This window comes from Falco naumanni, chromosome 18, assembly GCF_017639655.2.
Source record: "Falco naumanni isolate bFalNau1 chromosome 18, bFalNau1.pat, whole genome shotgun sequence".
NCBI lineage: Eukaryota > Metazoa > Chordata > Aves > Falconiformes > Falconidae > Falco > Falco naumanni.
The window spans coordinates 5,540,624-5,559,809 of NC_054071.1; the positions used below are offsets into that span (position 1 = coordinate 5,540,624).

The 19,186-nt window shown below is 51.5% G+C and overlaps 1 protein-coding gene across 1 annotated transcript in view; it reads left to right on the forward strand.

Moving 5' to 3' along the window:
* The first annotated feature begins 1,337 nt into the window (after positions 1-1,337).
* IGF2BP1 (insulin like growth factor 2 mRNA binding protein 1) overlaps positions 1,338-19,186 on the forward strand; it is a 29,759-nt gene continuing 11,910 nt past the window's right edge. Inside the window, exons 1-2 of the mRNA XM_040617536.1 lie at positions 1,338-1,724; positions 2,815-2,875. Of these exons, the coding sequence (XP_040473470.1) occupies positions 1,550-1,724; positions 2,815-2,875 (236 nt within the window). The 5' untranslated portion in view covers positions 1,338-1,549. The remainder of the gene's footprint in view (positions 1,725-2,814; positions 2,876-19,186) is intronic.

Consider the following 19,186-nt stretch of genomic DNA (forward strand, 5'->3'; position numbering starts at 1 on the left):
TTTTTCCAGGGGAGGGGGTGCACGGAGCCGAGCCCCCCGCCCGGCGGGAGGGGCAGGCGGGAGCTGGTTTCCTCGGGCGCGTTGCATTTAATTGCAGGCGCGGAGGGGCCGGACCGTGCCTCTACTTGCAGCGCGGCGGGCGGGGGGGCGGGCGGGGGGGGTGGGGAGCTGCGGCCGCCCCCGCCCCTCCCCGCCCGGCAGCATCCCGGGCCGAGCCCCCAGCGCACCGGGGCTCCCCCGCCCGCCCCGTCGAATAGGCAGGAAGGCGGGGGGGTGGGTGGCGGATTGGGGCCGGGGGTGGGGTGGTGGTGGTGGGGGCTCGCTGCTATTTTCAACCCATCTTGAGCCTAAAAATAAAAGTCTCCAGAAAAGGCAGGCGGGGAGGGGGGGCCTGCGCCGCACACGCCACATTGCCGACGGGGCACCCCCCCCCCTTCGCAGCCCAGCCCTGGCCCCGTCGGGGAACGGCCCTCCTCCACCGTGGGGCCCTTTTGTGCCGGGAGGAGCCCCCCCCCGCCCCCTTCCCCGTAGGCTTCCGCGGGGCTGCACATGAAGGGCTTAAAACAATGCCGGGGACAATACCGCCCCGGGGGGCTCCCCCAGCCGCCCCGCCGGGCCGGACCAGCCCCGGGGGGGCGGGCGGGCTGTTGCCCGCCCCCCCTCCCCCCCCAATCCCCTGGCGCCCGGGGACCTCCCGGCCCCTTTGATGCCTAAGTTTTTTACACCCAGAAAAATCCCATTGAGGCACCGGGGGAAAGGGGTGGGGGAGGGGCGCGGTGGGGGGAGGGGCGCGGTGGGGGCGGGGGGCTGCAGCAGATGGGAAAGTGCCTTCGACGGGACAGGGCTGGGCGGTGGAGGAGGTTGGGGGGGGGGGGGCACGACACCCACATGGGACGGGGGGTGGATGCGCCCCCCGCTCGGAAAGGAGGGAGGGGGTGTGTGCGTGGAGGTAAATAACGTAGTATTTAAATTAAAATAAATAAATAAGTGGCGGCCGCCCCCTCCCCCCCGGCCCCTCCCCCCGGGGGCCGGGCCCTCCCGCATCACCACGTGGCTTCCTCCAGCAAACATTTTCACTCATTTTCCAGGTCGGTTTTATTTAGAGGCGGTGCCCGGCTGCCGAGAGGCGTCCGGTGACACTCCAGTGCCACTCCGCCGACTTGGGGGCCCCCGCAGCCGGCGCCACCGCCCTGCCCGCCGCCGCCACCCGCCGGAGCCGCCCCCTCCCCTAGGAGCCCCCCCTCCCTCCTCCAGCAGCCGCCGCCCCCCTCCTCAAAGGAAAAAAAAATCCATCAAAAAAAAAAAAAAGCGGAAAAAATAGGGGGAAAAAAGAAAGAGGGGGGGTAGGAAAAAAAACCAAACCCAAGGAAAAAAGGGCAAGAAAACAACAAGCCCCCCCCCCCTCCCCAAGCCAAGCCCCCGGCCGGCTGCGGGGCGGCAGAGCGCGGCCGGAGCCCGACGGCGCGGGCGCACGGTGGAGCCCCCCCGGGAGCCGCGCTCGGAGCCCCGGCGCGCCGCCACCGCTGCCCGCCCGCCCCCCGCCGCCACCATGAACAAGCTGTACATCGGGAACCTAAACGAGAACGTGACTCCGGCCGACTTGGAGAAAGTCTTCAACGACCACAAGATCTCCTTCAGCGGGCAGTTCCTGGTCAAGTCCGGCTATGCCTTTGTGGACTGCCCCGACGAGCAGTGGGCCATGAAAGCCATCGAAACTTTTTCGGGTAAGCGGCGTTATCTCGCCTGCCCTCCCCGCCCGCTTCCTCCTCTCCCCTTCCCCGAAACGCTCCAGACCCCCCCAGCTTCCAGCCCCACCCGCCCCCCAAACCCGTGCCCCCCACCCCCGCTCCGTTGCGCCCCGTCGGGGCTTGCATCAGCGGGCGGCGGGGTGCGACCCGCTTTCCCTCCCCAGCGCAGCCCCCCTCAAAAAAAACCACAAAAAAACACCCCCCCCCCCCAGCGTTGGGGGGAGAAGAGCAGGGGCCCCACACCCCACGCAGCCCCCCGCCCCGCGTGGGCCGCCCCCTCCCCAGGCCCCGCTGGCTGCGGGGCGGCCGCCCCGGCAGGGCTCGGCGCGGGGGTCCCGTCGCGGCACGGGCGGGTGGGCTGGGACTTTGGCCATTTTGATTTGAAACTGGGTTTCCTGGGGCATGTGATGTGTGGAGTAGCGCGAAGGTCGCCATGCTGCTCGCAGGGAGAGAAAAAGCTCCCCGGGAAGCAGATAATTTTTAAAATATTTGAATTTCCCCCACCCCCCCCTTCGGCCCGGGCTCCCCCCGCCTCCCGCCGAGCTCTTCCCTTCTCCCCCCTCCAAAAAAAAAAAATAAAAAAATCATCGTAATAAGCTAGCAGCAAAGAAACCCACTCCATTTTCAAAGAGAAATCCATTTCTGCCATGGAGTTACAATTTTTGAGCCTTTTAATGGGGGGGGCGTGTGTGTGTGTGTGGGGGAATAAATCAGCCCAAAGGACTTCTTCCAGGGATTAAACAAGACAGAATTAAATAAAGGCAAAGAATTGGTCTCAAAATATTATTCCTCATTTTTTTTTCACTCCAAGCAGGATGAACTAAGGAATTAAATATTCCTAAGGAACATTGTCCAGACAGCTAACTCACCACTCCCTCCCACCGCTTCCCATTTGAAGCCAGTCTTATATTTAATAAAATGCACTTGTAAAGGAATCGGAAAATGTATTTGTGCGTAGTTCGTCGTAATTTGAATTAAATTGTGAGCTTTCACGTGATAGTGTGTTATCCAAAGCTTTCTGACCACTCCACCCAGATTTTCAAAAACAGACACATTTTGTTTTTAGGGAAAGTGGAGCTTCATGGAAAACAGCTAGAGATTGAACATTCAGTACCTAAAAAGCAAAGGTAATACAGTGTTTTAATTTCTTTTTTTTTTTTTTATTTCTGTTGGGGGAAAAAAAATTGAACATAAGATAAAGGAGGCAAAAAAATTATACCCAAATATGTGCATATAAAATTAAAGATGTTGGTGATTTGGCTTTAGATACCAGCGAGGTGAGAGGCAGTTTTGAGGCTCAGCGTTTAATTCCTTTTTTTTTTTTTTTTAAAAATAATAGAAAACTTCCTCTGTGAGCAAGTTTTTTGTTGGTTTGTTTGTTTTGTTTTTTTTTTTTAAAGAAATGGTTGAACAATTATCCAGCAGCTCACCCAAGGTGATGGATGGCTGAGGCGTTGGGATTTTCAAACTTGTGGCACTGGAAGAATTTCCCAGCCTCGCTCTGTTCCTCTGCTGTGAAATGAGCAAAATTTTTTTGTTTTCCAATAGAATCATAAAATGAAAAAAGGCATAATTTTTTTTTTTTGGAAAAAAGTGCAATTTGTTGGGATTTGATGGTGAGGGCTTAAAGGAAAAAACAACAACATGGGGCCGGTCTCCCCGTGCCATGCCGGGAGTGATTTAAAACCCAGCGAGCGCGGGGCGCTGGCCCAGCTCCCATCCAGCGGCAACTTTTATTTTGGGGCAAGAAGCGGGTTTCTTGGTGGTTTCCCTCAACCTGCCAAGCGGCTTCGCCCGCCGCCGCCGGCCTTGCCCAGCCCGGCCCTCTCCATCTTCTTGGCCCTTTGTTGCGTGCCGGGCTGGCGTGCCGGACGCCGGAGCAGCCCCCAGCCCCGCGCTCCCAGCCCTGCCGGGGGTTACCTGGGAAATACCAAGAGCTTTTATTTTTGGCAGAGGTTTGCCCCCCTCCCCAGCTCAAGGAGGGGCCGGTGGGGCTGCGGGCGAGCGAGACCCCAACCCCAATAGTCCACGTTGGATCGCGCAGCCCGAAACCCGCGTCGGCCACGTGACGAGGCGGTTACTTCAACGCCCGGGCGGAGGGAGGAGGCGAAGCCAACGCTGCCTCCCCAAACTCTCCCGATTCCTTCATCTTTTGAGCCCCCCCCCCTCAGCTGGGGCGTGGGAGCCCTTTTTTAGGGTCACCCCTTTATGCTTCCATTGTAGGGGGTGGGGGAGCTGCCAAACTTTGCAGCCCTGGCTGTGGCAGAGGGGCTTCCCTCTGCTTGGGGTTGATCCCAACAGCAAAACCCAAATCCGTGCAACAATTTCCTAGCCAAGATTTTGACTCTTCTTCTTATTAATTAATTTTTTAGCCCCTCGTGGCAGGGTGAGCGCTGGTGCTGGTTACGGCGTTGGGTGACTTGCTGGGGGTTAAACAGCAGTGGGTGAAGGGGGGCTGTTGCAAAGGCAATTACCCTCTGAAGGGTAACATAGTAACACTCCAAAAACCCCTAAACATATATATTTTTTTTCTTACTGCTGCTGGATAATCGGTAGGTTGGGGGGGAGCCGCTCACGCCCCCCCAGGAGGCGCGGGGAGAAATTCACTGAAAATGGGACTATTCCTCCGGTGCCTGGAATTCAAAGTGCTGGGGGTGGGGGGGGAACCGTACAATAGGTGGAAGGAAGGTCGGTTTGCATTTCTCCTGGATCTCCTTAAATCGTGCTGTGCCTCGCTTTTAGCTGCTGACCCCTTTTTGGGGGGCTGGGGGGTTTAAATGAGGCCTCTCCCCCTCCCCCCCCCCCCCCGGGTGCCGTTTGAAGCGGCAGGAGCAGCTTTCGCGGGGGGGTGGGGTGGGGGCTGCGGGGGGACCGGGGCCGCCGTTACTTTGTTTCACTTTGGGAAAAGTTGTTTGTGTTTCTGTGTCGGGAAAAAAATAAAAAAGGCAGCTTTTTTGGCAGCTGCTTGTAAACTTGGCAGGTTGTTTGCCCCGAATGAGCTTTTTTTGGGGAAATTTGGGGTATTTTGCTCCCCCCCCCCCCAAAAAAAAAAACAAGAAAAAAAAAGTTTGAGATATATGGGGGGCTGCCTCAAAGGATACTTCATATTTTTTCTTTCTTCTTCCCTTTCTGCTTGCTTTTAAGACTGGATTTTCCAGTTTAAAGGCACATAGAACAGGAAATGGTTAATTAAGTGTGAGCAGTGAGGACAAAATCAGATGAGTTTGGTGGGATCTAAACCAAACAACCTCCCCCTCCCCCCCAAACCTGATATTAATTTTTTTTTTCCCCTTTAGAAATGTGGGAAAACAAGTCATGGGCATTGGTGCGCTTCCCAGCTAATTTATGAAATAATAATAATTACAAAAGTTGGCTTTTTGGTTGTGTTTTCTTCTCATTGAATGTGCGAATAGGAATGCTCAGGAGAACTGATCAGGGATGGTTTTGGAAACGATTGTGTCTGGTGAAATTGCATGTTGTAAATAAATCTTTCCTGCTGGTGGATTGCCTTCTTCAAAATCTCTCCTGTACCTAAACCCATCATCGAAATAAATTAAAAAATGCTCCGTGTGTTCATATGGCCCAAGAAGGAGCGGCTGGTGTGTGTAGCTGCTGCACCAAAATAGCCAAGAAGGATAAACTGATTTAGAGTTGTTTTAATTACAGTGATTCTTCAAGTAACACTTAACACTGCAAATTATGTTAATGATCGTGGGGAACCATTTTAACGAAATACTTTGGAAGTATTAGACTGTAAAGAAAAGTCAGTGCTGATAAATGTATCGTTTCATTAAAAAAACCCAGAGGTTTAAAGTGAGTTTAGATTTGTTTAAAGGATCTCATTGCTGTTTGGGAGTTATTTTTTCTTTAACTTTGGTAGAAAAACTTGGAGAAACTTAAGAGGATTTTTAAAAAAAATTTCAAGATTATTGCATGCTTTATTCTTCAGAAGGTTAAAAGAATTCTTTAAGGAAAAAAAAAATTCGGTTTTCCTACTTAAGATGAAGGATTGGTTGTGGGGGGGTGGAACTGGGAAGCTGAAAAGCCCGAAGTCGATGGGGTCGAAAGAATGAATGAATGAGGCGAGGAGGAGGGGTGAGGGGGGAAAAAAGTGAATCCATCAAGCAGACATTCCAAATATGAGGAATGTGGAAGTGAGTCGACCAGAGAGAATGAAACCAAGTAATTGGGGGGGGGGGGAGAGGGAGTTGGGTTGATAACAGCCCATAGACTGAAAACTAAAAGGGTATTTTTAAAGAGAGGTTGTTCCCCAGCAGCTCCTGGGTTTAGAGGCTCCATGTGCTCCCGAGCGGAGGTGGAAATTATTAAATGTTGTTAATGATGTGAGGATCGAGTGTAGTACATAGAAATGGATGGGGAAAAATCTTCAAATTGGCTTTTTTCTCCCCTAGACTTTGCTTCAAATTAATGTTTTCACACCGGAGAACCATTCTTTTTGCGCATGCATAATTGTGTGATTAATTGTTCGTAACGAAATATTTTAAAATTTTTGATCACAGCGAGTGTGATTTCTTTCTTTGTCAGCATTAATCAAAAAATGTGCCTTTCTCCCTCCTGGTGGTTGGGTTGTCTGAATATTAACTGAAAAAAGTTTGGTAGTTCTTTTCCACGTAAAAGAAACTGTCTTGAATGTTGAGATAAAATAAGCTTTTAGTCCAATCTTAAGATCCTTCTCCCAAAACCAGGTCTGGCTCACAAGTTATAGTATCATTAACAAAAATTAGCAACACCCCTGTTTACTGCAAGGCTTGAAAATTGCAAGGCAGGATGAATGCTCCTTTCTCAGGATGTAGAGTTTAATGGGATTTGGTGTGTTTCTACTTTTTTGATTACCAAAAAGGGTAATAAACTTGAGTTCTTCTTTGCTTTAGTTCTGTGAGCCCCCAGCCTTGAGCTGTGAGCTCTCTGCTGCTGGTTTTATACCTCTGAGAAGGGTAGTTCTTTGGAAATTCAGGTGTTTTGATGATTTCCAGCTAGAAAAACTAGAAATACTTTGCCATTCAATTAGTCATTAATAATTTGTCAGTAAATTTCATCTGTGAGGTTTGAAACTGAGACGATTTAGTAAATTTTAACCTACCTGGGAGAAAGAATATATTTACCAGTTTACAGCCTGAAGCAAGAGAAATGCCTTTATTTCCCCCTTTCCACGTAGGAGCCATAAGTGGCAAATATGCCCAAGAAATTGCAATTTAACTGGAAACTCTGTAGCTTCAAGTTTTGAACCCATAGAAGATGGAGCCTGTCCCATGTAGATGCCCTTTGTGGAGTTTGATGATTTTTTGACATTCAGAAGAAAATAATAAATTGAATTCCCTAGAGAACCTCAGTGGCAATCGCTGGGGCTGAATCTGCCTCTCCAGTTGAATTTGGTTCTGTCTTTGCCTTTTAGGTTAAAAAAACAAGCAAACAGAGATATGGCGAGGGGAAGCTGGGGTTAAAGTACTCGCTTTGAAAATCGAGACCTTTCAGAATTAAAAAAAAAAAAAAAAAATTAAAAAAAATATGGAGATTTCTGCCCCCTCCCAGCACAAGCCCCCAGTGATGTTAATGTTTTTCAGAGTTACTGGGGAGGGGGGTTTGGGGGAGCTGAGGCTGCTGGGGATGGCCCAAGGGGTTTGCAGCCCCAGGCTGGAGCAGGAGGAAATGTCTCCAGCCCCTTTTCTCTGCCGGGGTCACCAGCTCCAGCCCCTGCCTTTCCGCTGCCTTCCAGATTTGCTGGAATTAGGAATGGAAGGTACCTCCATCGATGCTGGCGGAAGGTGGTGGGTTTTTTTTTCTGCTTCTTTTAATAATGCCACTGGTTTTATAGAACAGTTTTGATGGGGAGAAGTGGGAGGCTGAAGCAGATGCATAGGGAATTGCCTGGGGGATGCTGGTGTCTCCCCCTTCCCAAAAGTTAAGGAGGGGAGTAGGAGCAAACTAAAAAACTGAGGAGCCTGAAACCTGGATGTTGCAGGTTTCTTTGGAAAAAAAGCCTTTTAAAAAGGTTGCAGAGACTTTCCTGGTCTTTTTTGGGTTTTGGGTGTGGGTTGGTTTTTTTTTGTTTTTTTACCAGAGAGGAGTTTTTCAAAAGTTTTAGGTGAAACCTCTCGTTTTGGCTGTGACTGCAGGCATTTAAAAACTTTAGCGAGGGCTGAGCACTCCAAAATCACCCCCTTCTGAACAGCACTGGTGGCTGCCTCTTTGAGGGTGTGGGTGAGAGGGGTTCCCAGCTGCCGGAAGGACCCTGCTAAACTGGAGGATACTGGGGGGTAACCGGCAGAAGTATCTTGCAAGGTCTGCCCATCCTTCTCAGTGCCAGGCTCCTCGCTGACTGATGGCTTTGAGCCTTTTGTGCACCTTTAAATTCTTATTCTGCCCACGTTGAAGCCTGGAAAAGATCCAGGAGGGTCCTGCACTGAGCACCGGGGGGGTGTTAAAAAATGCATTTGCCCAGCAAAGTTTAAAAAGTTCAAGAAAAGAAGTGATGCAGGAGAAAATGGATCAGTGACAGGGCTGATGTCCTACAGCATCCCGCATTGGCTTGGGATGGCTTCTAGGGGCTGCAGGGAGAGGTACGAGGAGCGTTGCAGAGGCAGTTAGGGAATTGTCTGCTCACCAGGAAACTTTTTCTTAACCTATATTTTATGAAACAAGAAGCCCAGACCCACGGGGGTGTTTGTCCACTCCAGAGATGTGTGTGGTGATTTATCCCAGCTGCCTTCCCAGGTCGTCTGCTCATTACCAGTAAATGTGTGAACCCTGGGGGGAATTAAGCTCAGAAATCTTTGCTGGGGTTTACCTGAAAATTGCAAGTTTATCCTGGAGGTTGTGAAGCCGGGGGGATTGCAGGGGTCTTGGCTGGAAGGTTTTCCTTCTTTCTGCGAGGGGGTTGCTGGTGTCTCTGTCTGGCTGTCCTCATCCTTGCATGTTTTCTGGTGAACTGTGAGATGTTCTGCCTGGGCAGCATTGAGACCCATGTCCCTGCAGAGGGGATGTGCTGGGGGAACGCTGGGGTTGGCCAAGGGGACCTCAGGGTGTCCCTCCCCACCCGAGTCCTGCCCTGAGCTGAGAGTGGATGTCTCGGACCAACGCAGGCTGGAGGTCTTACACCGCTCCTGTGTTGGTGGTGCCCCTGGGAAGCTGTGGGAAAGTTAACGTAAGGTGTTGTTCTAAGCTGGTTTCCTTAAAACCTGTCTGGGTTCTCTGCTTCTGATGGAATAACCCGTGGAAGGGGAGTGGAAACCAGTTCCACATTGGTTCATGTGTGGTGCCCGTAGCCTGCTCTTGAAGATGCTGGCGTGGTCTTCATGGTTTTAAGTATATAGATTGAAAAGTCATGCTTTAGTTGAAACCCACTCGGTTTTCTCCTCTGGTCAGTTAGCAATGGATGGGGCTTTCTGGAAAGGGTCTCGGGAGGGTTGGGGTCCTGCAGCCTGTTTCTGGCCCCTGCCAGCCCTTCCCCTAGGGGACACTGCCCGACTCTTGTCCCCTTCCCTGGGCTTTGGCTTTACTTTAAGAGCAAACTAAGCCGTGCTTGGTATCGCTGCAGCTTGTGGGTACTGGTGCCTGTTTGGAGGGTGGTCTGCGTGAGTTGGGAAGTGCTTTGGGAAGACATTCGTCCTCCCTGTGCTGCTGGCTGGGGCTGAGCCCGCTCCGGCTGCCCTTACAGCCCCTGCATGGGCGCTTCCCCAGGGTGGCTAATAAAACCCGAAGAGCAGGGGGGACAGTTTATTGAGATTTTGGCTGGAGGCGAGGGGCCAGGAGCTGGCAGAGCTCGGCAGGGGGGGAGCAGGGGATGCCAGTGGGCATGGTGCCGGGGATGGGATGGGATGGGAGCAGCTGGGAGGGCGCTGTCAGGGCAGCAGCACATGGGTGAGAGCATCCCTACTCTGCTCCCACCTCCTGATGTGAAAAAGCAGGGGAGCGCAGTCTTCCCGTCAGGAAAAAAAGAGAAAATAAACAAACATAAAAAAATCTGTCCGTCCGTCTCTGAGGAGCCCTCGCGATCCGTCAGGAAATGGGTCATTTATTTTATTGTAACTGACACTTGGGAGCCCTGACATGGTCAGAGCTGAAATTTCACACTTTTCTGGCTACCGTAATTGTCTGGTCCATACAGAGCAAACCAGTTTGAGAAAACAAAACCCTGATCCACAGGGCATCCCCGGCAGAACTCGGTCCACGCTTTATTTTGAATAGTAATCCACCAGGTTGGATTTAAGATACTATGAACACGGTCCACCTATAATAAAAGCAGCAGCAGCCCCGTGTGCTGGGAACCGCTGGGAGCTGGCAGGGCTCCACGCAGCGCACGGCAAGATGCAAATCCCGCGCGGTCCGGGGGTATTGCGATGTGTAAACAGCACTTGAGATTACAGGGAAATTGATTTGCACAAAAAGGAGAAAGTTTTGACTCTGACGACAACGGTCCTGCTGCAGTTTCCTTTTTCTGCAAGGTTAAAAGCGGAGATCCTGGGGGAGCAGCCTCCCGGACTGGAGTGTAAGAGACAGGAGAATTGTGATCTAGAGCCAAATAAAAGGGAAGAGAATAATGAAAAAAAGGCTCTCAGGGCCAGATTTTCACCCACAATTGGAGCCAGATTTTTCCAACTTGCATTTAAGCGTCTAAATAAAAGCTCCGTTTTCAGAAGCGATTAGCGCCTGATGTGCTGAGCACTCTTGAAAAATCTGTCTGTTGGGATTCCTGCTTATTTCTTGAGATTTGGATCTGCCACCTCACACCCGGGAGGTTTCAGCAGTTCCTTCCTGGCACCCCCCCCCCCCCCCCGCCGGGTCCTGCCCCTTCACCCCAATGATGCCACGGAGGCAGCTGCTGCCCCGAAGGAGGGCTGGGCGCTGTGGACACGGGCTGGCAGGTCCAGGGGCGTTGCTCGTCCCTCTGCTTTTTAGCTCATAGCTGCATTGCGAGCCATTGTGTTTAGTGCTTGTGGCAGAAGGTTTGTCGAACTCTTCGGGAATTCCGGGAGTGTTCGTGGACAAGGTGTTGGGAGCTGTGGATGAGGTGCAGAATAAGGGGCACAGAGCTGCTGCACAGCGAGCTAATGGAGTGATGCTGGAGATGCTCTGTTCTCCCTTTGTAGCTCTATGTTTTCTGTGGCATTTCTCACCTGCAAAGTGCTGGCTTTGCTTAAACTTGTGCACAATCCAAGGCTGTGGGATCAGACCTGGTTGTGTTGCTTGCAGAGAGCTACCTGCATTAACTGATGCCCGTGTTAAGGTATCGCAAGCAACCTTAGGCCAACCTTAAACAAGTTTACCTGTGAGGTGTCGGGAAGTGCCGCATCCTCAACATCCGCGCTGCCCGGGTGGCATGAGCTCTGCAGTTCTGCCTTATAACCAGGGCTATCAGCCTGATCCAAATTATTCCTCAGTTATTACTGGTCACATCCAAGCAGACTTGATCACCTGCGTGGGTAGGGATGTGTGTGTGTCTATATGTACACGCATATATACGTAAGCATATATGTTTTCTTTGCTATGAAGACATTCGTGTGTGTTTTGTGACCTCCTGTGGTTCAAGCATCTGGTGTACAACTATTTACAAATGAATCGGATCAGATGAGCAAAGGCAAAAAGAAAATTGTGATCTATGGAAGGAGACCTTGTGGCTGCTATAGGTTTTTATGGAGCTGCTTGTTGGGGTGTAATTTTGTGAGAAGCCAAGGACCTGGTATAAATGTTGTGCCTTTAGGCTTGGATTCACAAGGCTCCTCCTCAGGATGTGCTTTTGAACAGGGAAGCCATTCGTTTGAAGTTAATGGGGCTGCTTCGATGATAAAATGAGGCATGTGCTGAATTTGAGCCTAAATATACAACTTTCTATGAACTTTATATAGTCATTGTTTAGCATTCAGTTACAGCTGAACTAATAATGCAACAAATTTCTCTGACATCTGTAGCCTCTTCTTGCTTACAGCAGAGATGCAAAGTGGCTGTGACTTTTATAAGTGATAGCTATCGGGGGCAGAGAGTATCTGTGACTTTTTCAAAGCTACAGCGTGAATGAAGATTTGCCCCCGGTGAGCCTTTATCCGCCTGGTGACATTGTTCCTGTTCCTTGCTGGCTGCACACCCCTGCACGCCTGGGATGAATATTTGCACAGTGCGAATTTGGTATTTAGTTTCCCCAAATACTCGTTCATGCAACTTCGAAAGCTACTTGCTGCCGTGCCGTGAAACTTGGCGATGCGAATGTTTATGGAAGGCAGACAGGAGAGAGGGCACAAACATGACTGAGGGGAATTCACTTCGGAAGAAATCCAGATCAGATATTGGGGCAGCTTTGTGCTGGATTTCACTAACGGTGCGTTGAATTTATTTGCTGTGTTTGTTGTGCTGGCTTTTCATGTTGCCTGTGCCGAAGTAGCGGTGGGCTTTAAACGGCTTTGCTACGGCACCGCTATTGCCTTTGTAACGAGGTGAGTGGCAGTGGAGTAGAAAAGCTCCATCTTTGCTGTTTTGCACCTCCTGTCCTGTCCTATCTGACCCTCAACCTTTTCATTTTCTTCTCTTATTCATGAACCCCTGGCTAAAAAAGCCCAGCCCCAGACTAGCAAACATAGGATGTCTTCCTCGTTTGGAAACTTTACATCTCCTCCACTGCTGGTCCAGCTCTGGTGGGATGAAGGAAGCGGCCGGGGGTGTTTAAACCCTCTCCCAAACCCAAGTAGATGCTGAAGGAGGAGCATGGCTGCATCTTTGTGGGCTCTGTGGATGCCGCTGGCTTCCTCAGCTGGGCTGCCTGAGGTGGACTCGTGGGCGTCTTTCCTCCTGCCCCAAAGGGTGATTTTGTGGGCTCGGCGTGAGAAACCTTAGTTTCTCATTTTTCAATGAAAATGCTAGATCACGTTTTCTTAGAAGAGTGTTGCTTTGCTGTTGCCTCCTTTCTGAAGAGGAAATGCAAGAGAAAGGGAGTCTGGCTTCAACCAGATTTGTTGAAGGACTCGGTTCTTCTATTTAATATTTATGCTGGAAATGAAGATGAAGAAGAAGAAAAAGCTTCACTTGTACTTTTTCATCTCAGTCTGTTTCTTCAGACAGAAGAGCGGAAGCATTTTGATTTCACTTGCAGTTTTCAGTGGAAAATACACGGCAGTTGTAACCCAGCTGGGGCTCAGCCGCAGCCCGGCTGTGGCACCAAACGTGCCACAGATCTGTGTGTCGTCCTTGCCTGGACCTGCCAATGCCAGTGCCAGGGATGGAAGGGGCTTTGGGAGCTCCTCTCCGGCATCTGGGCTGGGATTTTCGCCCGACATGATGGGGACAAGCATGCTGCTCGCAGCCTGTGCTGCTGGAGGTCTGACCCCCCTGCCCCCTCCCCACCCAAACTGGGAGGACTGGCAGGTCCTGAGTTTTAACTTGAGTTTTGGCAAAAGGGTCTCCACCCTTGAATCAAGTTCAGAAGATAGTATAATCCGTGTTGTAACTTCTGGATTCTCCCTTTACGCATCTGCTTTGATCTGGAAGGGCTTGTCTGCCTGCATTTGCTGCACTGGTTCAACCTGATTTGGCTTAGAACAGACTGGGTGCCACAGGCACAGAGCCCCGTGCGGGGGCTCCTGTATCGAGTTTTGATCCAGTTTTATGTGACAAATGTGCAGCTGCCTGGAGCGAGGGTCTGCGGCATCGTGCCGCTCTCCGGCACTGGAGCAGCGGAGCAGCCCTCCAAGCCGCTGGTCCCTGTGCTGCCGCCTCCTCCTCCCGCCGCAGACCTCAATCCGAAAAACCCTCAGAAGTCACAAACAGTTTTGTTTCCTCTTCCTCTCTTGTGCTGGCATGTGCTCGTGCACCTGAAATGGCTGGGGCCCTGGAGCCTTGCAACTCCCCTCGGCCGTGGCGATTCCCTCCTGATTTCCCCCGCTGAAGGGCTCTGCATCCACTGAAGGGCCAATACCCCACTGCCCGGGGGCTGAAATACCGAATGAAGCTATGTCCCTGGCCACTGTCTCTAGGCAAAATTATATCAAACGTATCTGAATGACACCTGTCAATCGCCCTGGTAATGGGGCTTAGTTATTGAGAAATTAGAGTGGTCTAAGACCCCCTCAAGAGCGTGTGCTGATGGGGTCTGGGGTTCCTGCTGACACCGATTGTGTGGGAGCTGCCCGAAGCTTCACTTGGCTGCTTTGCAAAGCCTGAACTCATCTCAAAGCACCCCTGAGCCCATAGCACCATCAGAGCCACTGGAAACCAGTTAGGAATGCATGCTGGGCGCTGGAGGAGGGCAGAGGTGCCCTCTCGTGGCAACAAGGGTGTGGGAGGTTCCTGGGCTGAAGCCCCTTCCCCAGCACCTAACGAAGGGCGGGATTGGTGTGACCGTGCTGTGCGTTGTTGGATGTGGGGGGGATGGCAGGAGACCTGGGGACTGGACTGACTGGGACATCGATGTCAGTGGCTGATGAAGCTCCTGGAGGCAGGTGGCTCAGTGAAAGTCCATGCTTAGGAGCTTTTCTATTCACAGTTGGCCCCGGTGGGTGAAAGAGGATGCTCTGACATGTGGACAATGCACCAAAATGCAAAATATACTTTATTTTCTATGTGCTTTTATTCAGGTTTTTATATCAGCATCGGGGATGGAGGGAAGCTAACAGCCGAGCCGAGTGGGCAGTGCTCCCTTCGACGCGGTGAGAACACGCAGATAATGCTGCGTGCTGCCTTGCCTGGCTACCTTAGGTTTTGTTGCCTTGTGCTGTGCTCTGAAGTGATGGTCTCAGCAGTGCTTTGAGGTCCGTGGGTAAAAGATGGGGTGAGGAACAAGTCCCACTTCTGCCACCTCTCCATGAGGAATGGGCTGCAAGAAGATTTGCCTTTAAGCTTCCTGTTTGTTGGCGTGTTCGTAGTCCAGCCTGTGCCAACTTGGGGCGTCAGGTTTGATTTAAGGTCAGTCAGATTTAAGGTCAATTTTAGGTTATTCTGAAGAGATGAAAATCTCTCAACACATCTCACTGGTGGCTGGGTCACGGTGGGACCGAGCTGCCCTGTGGCTGGAGGTGGCTGGGAGGGATCTGGGGCAGCTTGTCCTGCTGAGGTTTGGGGTTGGGGTGCTGGGTTGTGGGAACCCACTGAGTTTAGCTGGGCTTGGCTTTGGGACATGTTCAGAGCATCAGAAAGAGCCTTTCAATACGTGGCAACCAGCCAGCAAATTAGAATGGAAAGATAATGCAAAATGGATGCATTGTATAAAACTCATCCATCTTTCCTCTCTATTACTTACTGTTAAACTTGTCCTGTCCGCAGATACTTGATGTATTGACTTTGGCAAGGACTAGCTGCAGAGGGCTGGGGGATGATGAGAGTATTCCCCTGGGCAAGTTGAGGATAAGGGTGGTTGAGATTTCTTCATGATTTTTTGCACCTTTTGAAGCACCAAGTTACTGGCTCCTCTCGGAGGGTGGCACTTACATGGGTGGATGTGGCATGTGCTCCATGCCAGCACCATCCACGCAGGATCAGTGGGGAAAATGAGGAGTTGAAGGGCAGCACAGCAGTTTAGTAGAGGAGGGAATGTGGCAGAGCATTTTTCCTGGCTCTGAGCATCAACCAGTCCTTTCCCTCCGTGCCCGAGATACAGCAGCTCTTCTGAAAGCAGGAGTGAGTTCTCCGAGGCTTTCAAAGGGGATGTGCGTGGACAACTCATTCTCAGCAGCTTCTTGAAAAAATCTCATCAATTATTAGGCGTGATTCTCCAGGTATAAAGGGGTTCCGAAAAAGAGCTAATGGGGAGAAACCAATTAGACAGATTTATTAGCCCAAGATCAAATTCTGGTTGCTGGGATGATTGATGGAAAGGATTAATCATGTCATGCTTGCTTGCCAGAGATAACTGGTAGCCAGGGCGAGTGGGTCTGTATAAGACGCTTGCGTGGATGATGTGTTTCTCCAAAACCCAAGGCCAGTTCATTTCTGCATCCCTCCAACTGCAAGAGGCCAAATGTCTTGGTTGGTTTGGCCTGATCTCCTCAGGAATGGCCTCTTGGATCGCTTCTTTTCAGCAGATGAGCTCGCTTTTCTCTCTGCTTTTCTTTCTGCTACTGCTGCTTTAATCTTGTCATGACACATATTTGCATATTTCTTTCTCGACCTCCTCTTCTTTTTATTCCACCCCCAAATCTCTTTCCCATCAGCCACCCAGCAGCTCTGGCTTCACTGTGCACAGGCGCAGCTGGGACTCGCCTCTCTTGCCCTGGCCAGGTCCCCCAGCCAGCAGTGCCCACTGACCATGGAGGCTTTTCACTGGTGCGTGGTTATAGAGAAGCTGTTTCTTCACGAGGACTTAAGATGTGAGGGCAGGTGGGTTGCTGGGGTTGGAAGGAAGGAGGGTGGCAGCTCGAAATAGCACAAGATGCTTTTAGAATAAAGGGTGTTAGAGTTTGAGGGTTTGTTTCACTGGTGACATTTAAGTTGAGGTCTGGTGGGAGAAGGTGTTTTGGAGGCAGGGGATGGTTCCCTGGTAGACCTTTGCATTTTCTTTATGGAAGAAACGAAAAGTCATTGTTTGAATTGGTGTTCCCTGAGCAGGTTGCAAGCTGGGTCCCTTTCCAGGACAAGAAAAGGGATGCTCTCCTTTTCCCGTTCCATCCCTCTTGCGTCCTGTGCAACTGTTTGGGGCTTTTTGATGGGATTCTACCACTTTTTTTTCTTGCTCTGTGGGACTGCTGGACCTGTCCCACGTCACAGTCCAGCTCATAGTCCAGATCTACCTCAGTCGCAGCTTCAGCAGTGAAGCCAGGCTTTGAAGCAACGGGCCCAAGAGGGGTAAGGTGAACCTGGGCCGTGCTGCAGTGCGGGGACCAGTGATGAGGAGCAGCATGGCGGAGAAGGCAGTAATGACCTTAACGCTGGGAGCACGATTCAGTGCTCTTAAAAAAAATGCCCTTGATTTTGGGCTCACCTGCCAAACTCTAGGAAATGCTAGCCCAGATCTGTGTTTTTTTTACTTATATGCTCAAATTGAATATTCTTGATCATTGAGACATTAGTGCTCAAAACAAATGCGATGCCTCCAAATCTCAGAGCTCTGGTTTTAGGCTTTTTGCAGAGTCAGGGGAAGACTTTTTGTTGGTTTCTCTCTGTCCCGCACTGAGTTTTTTCTTCCAAACCACAAAGGTTCTGAATGTCCGACCTGGACCTGCTGCACCTCTGGGAGGAGCTGGGTTGGGAGGTCTGGGGTCAGAAAAAAATATTCAGATATCTGTCTCTGCTTAGGTGCGACTCAGACCTTAGTAGTGCTGGGTTTGAGGAGGGAATTGGGATCGCTGGCCTTGCTTGAGCATCATCTGGTCAGTTCGGCATGTGGCTCTTCCCTGCCTTGCCAGTGTGTCAGTGCTTCCAGCCGGGACCTCACGTGCCTGGTCCTGCTGGGATGTCCGTGTGTCAGTGGGTTTAATGGCACAACCGCCGAGCAGCACGTGGGGAAGCCCAGGGATGTGTTTGGCTTGGAGGGCAGCGCGGAAGATGGCAGCTCAGAGGTGACGTGGCTAAAGCCTGGGGGCAGATCCCGTCCGCTCCACGCAAGCAGACGGCGCTGGGTTGTGCTCAGAGGTGTGGTAGGAACCTGCTGTGGGCTTCTAGCAGGTGCCTCCTTTTTTTGTGCTTTTGTTTCCTTGCCAGTGAAGGGAGTTTAGGGATAATATTCCTGCTTCGTGGAAATGCCGGCAAATTGAAAGCCTATCAATTTATAACGGAAAAGCAAGTAATTTCTGCTACAACTTTTCTCCAAGTCCCCCTGGCAACGTTTGTGTCTTAGCAACCACATTTTCCATTTAAAAATGTTTAAAACATTAAAAAACAACAACAACAACACATTAAGCACAGGATTAAGTGCTTTCCTGAATCAAAGCCTAACTAGATAAATGAAATGCTGTTAATTGAATCAGGGATGCACTGTGTTTTCAGCCCCCAAATTTGCATAACATTTGCATTTGATTGAAAAGCCATCATTAATGTTGTTCAATTCTAGTATGTCCTGCCATGTCTCTGGCTTTGGCCGTCCTCCTCCTGCCCCAAGGAGCTGCATAAATGGTTTTGGTGGGAGATGGCCAGGACAGGGTTGGTGCTGGGGGTAGGGGAGAGCCCCGAGCTTGGCCGTACCTTGCCATTGGCACTTGGTCCCTCAGCATCTTGGTGCCTGTAGTCACCTCTGCTTTGAGGAATACATGGTAGGGGACAGAGAAGGTCCAGGAGGTGTTGGATCTAAGGGAGATGCTGTAGCCAGCATCCTGCAGAGAGTGTCTGGGGTGTGTGTGGCTCTGGTGTGACTGCAGAGCCATTGCTGACACCCTAATGCAGAGCAATGCGGGGCAGAGGACTGGTGGCTCATGCTGTGGTGCTTGGAGTTGGTCCTTTCTCTAGCAGAGGTTCGCTAAATCAGCCCCTTGCTTTGGGGCTAAAGAGAAATCAAGTTGTCCTGACAAAACCTGGACAGGTGGGGGAAGAGGAAGGAAATCTGTGGGGCTGGCTGTGCTGGAAATAGCCACGCTGTGGGGCTGTTTCACTGCTGAGGGTCCCCCTGTGCATGGGGGCTGTTGCCATTCCCTATAGATGAGTTTTGCTGAGCATCGTGCACTGGTAACGCAGGCAGCTGTGGGTGTTCCCTGCGGATCACAGGGAATGTTGTTCAGGGCTAAGCACCCAGAGGGCAATAGCTGGGGTGACCTGAGCACCCTGCACCCTCCGTCCTCCTCTCCTCCCGTGCCCACTGTGCCAATCCCACCAGCCGCCTCCATCTGCCAGCACCAGTGATGCTTGACATCAAATCCCGTTGGCAAAATAACGCCAGTCCGTCGGCCAGCCCCTGCCTGCGCCGCGGGGCTCCGTGTGCCGCAAGGCCAGGGAAGGAGGCGCATCCGCGGGGTGCGAAGGAGAGAGGCACTTTTATCCCCTGCTCCGCTGCCAACCCACCTAGTGGCTGTGGGTGCGGCGGTGCTCCTCTCCGGACATCTCTCAGCTTTCTGTGCTGGGCGAGAGCAGCTCTTGTCTCGGCTGGGACCTGTGACCAAAACTTTCTTGGGAGGAGGTGACAGCGAGGCCGGGCTGTGCGGATGCTGCTTTGCCGATGCTGCTTTGCCGTCGCCTTTGGCTCGTGGCGGCCAGCCCCAGCCTCCTGCTGGCCCCCGGCCAGGCTGCCTGCTCCTAACTAGCTAGTGCCCCTTTCTTGGGTCCCTGCCACTGCTGCCACTGTGCCAGTCCGCTCCAGGGAATTACCAGCAGATTCTTAATTAAGCGGGAGGCTCTGGCCACCCTCTCAAAGGCGATCTCTGGGGATGCATTCAAGGGTGAGAGAAGGTGGATCCTGATGGCTGAATCCGCACTTGGATATTTCCCAGTGAGATTTAAAAACCCAAACCACCTCAAGACTTAATGCGGGATTCTTAGTGACCATTTTGCCTCCCTCGGTGATGAGGGTTTTCTGT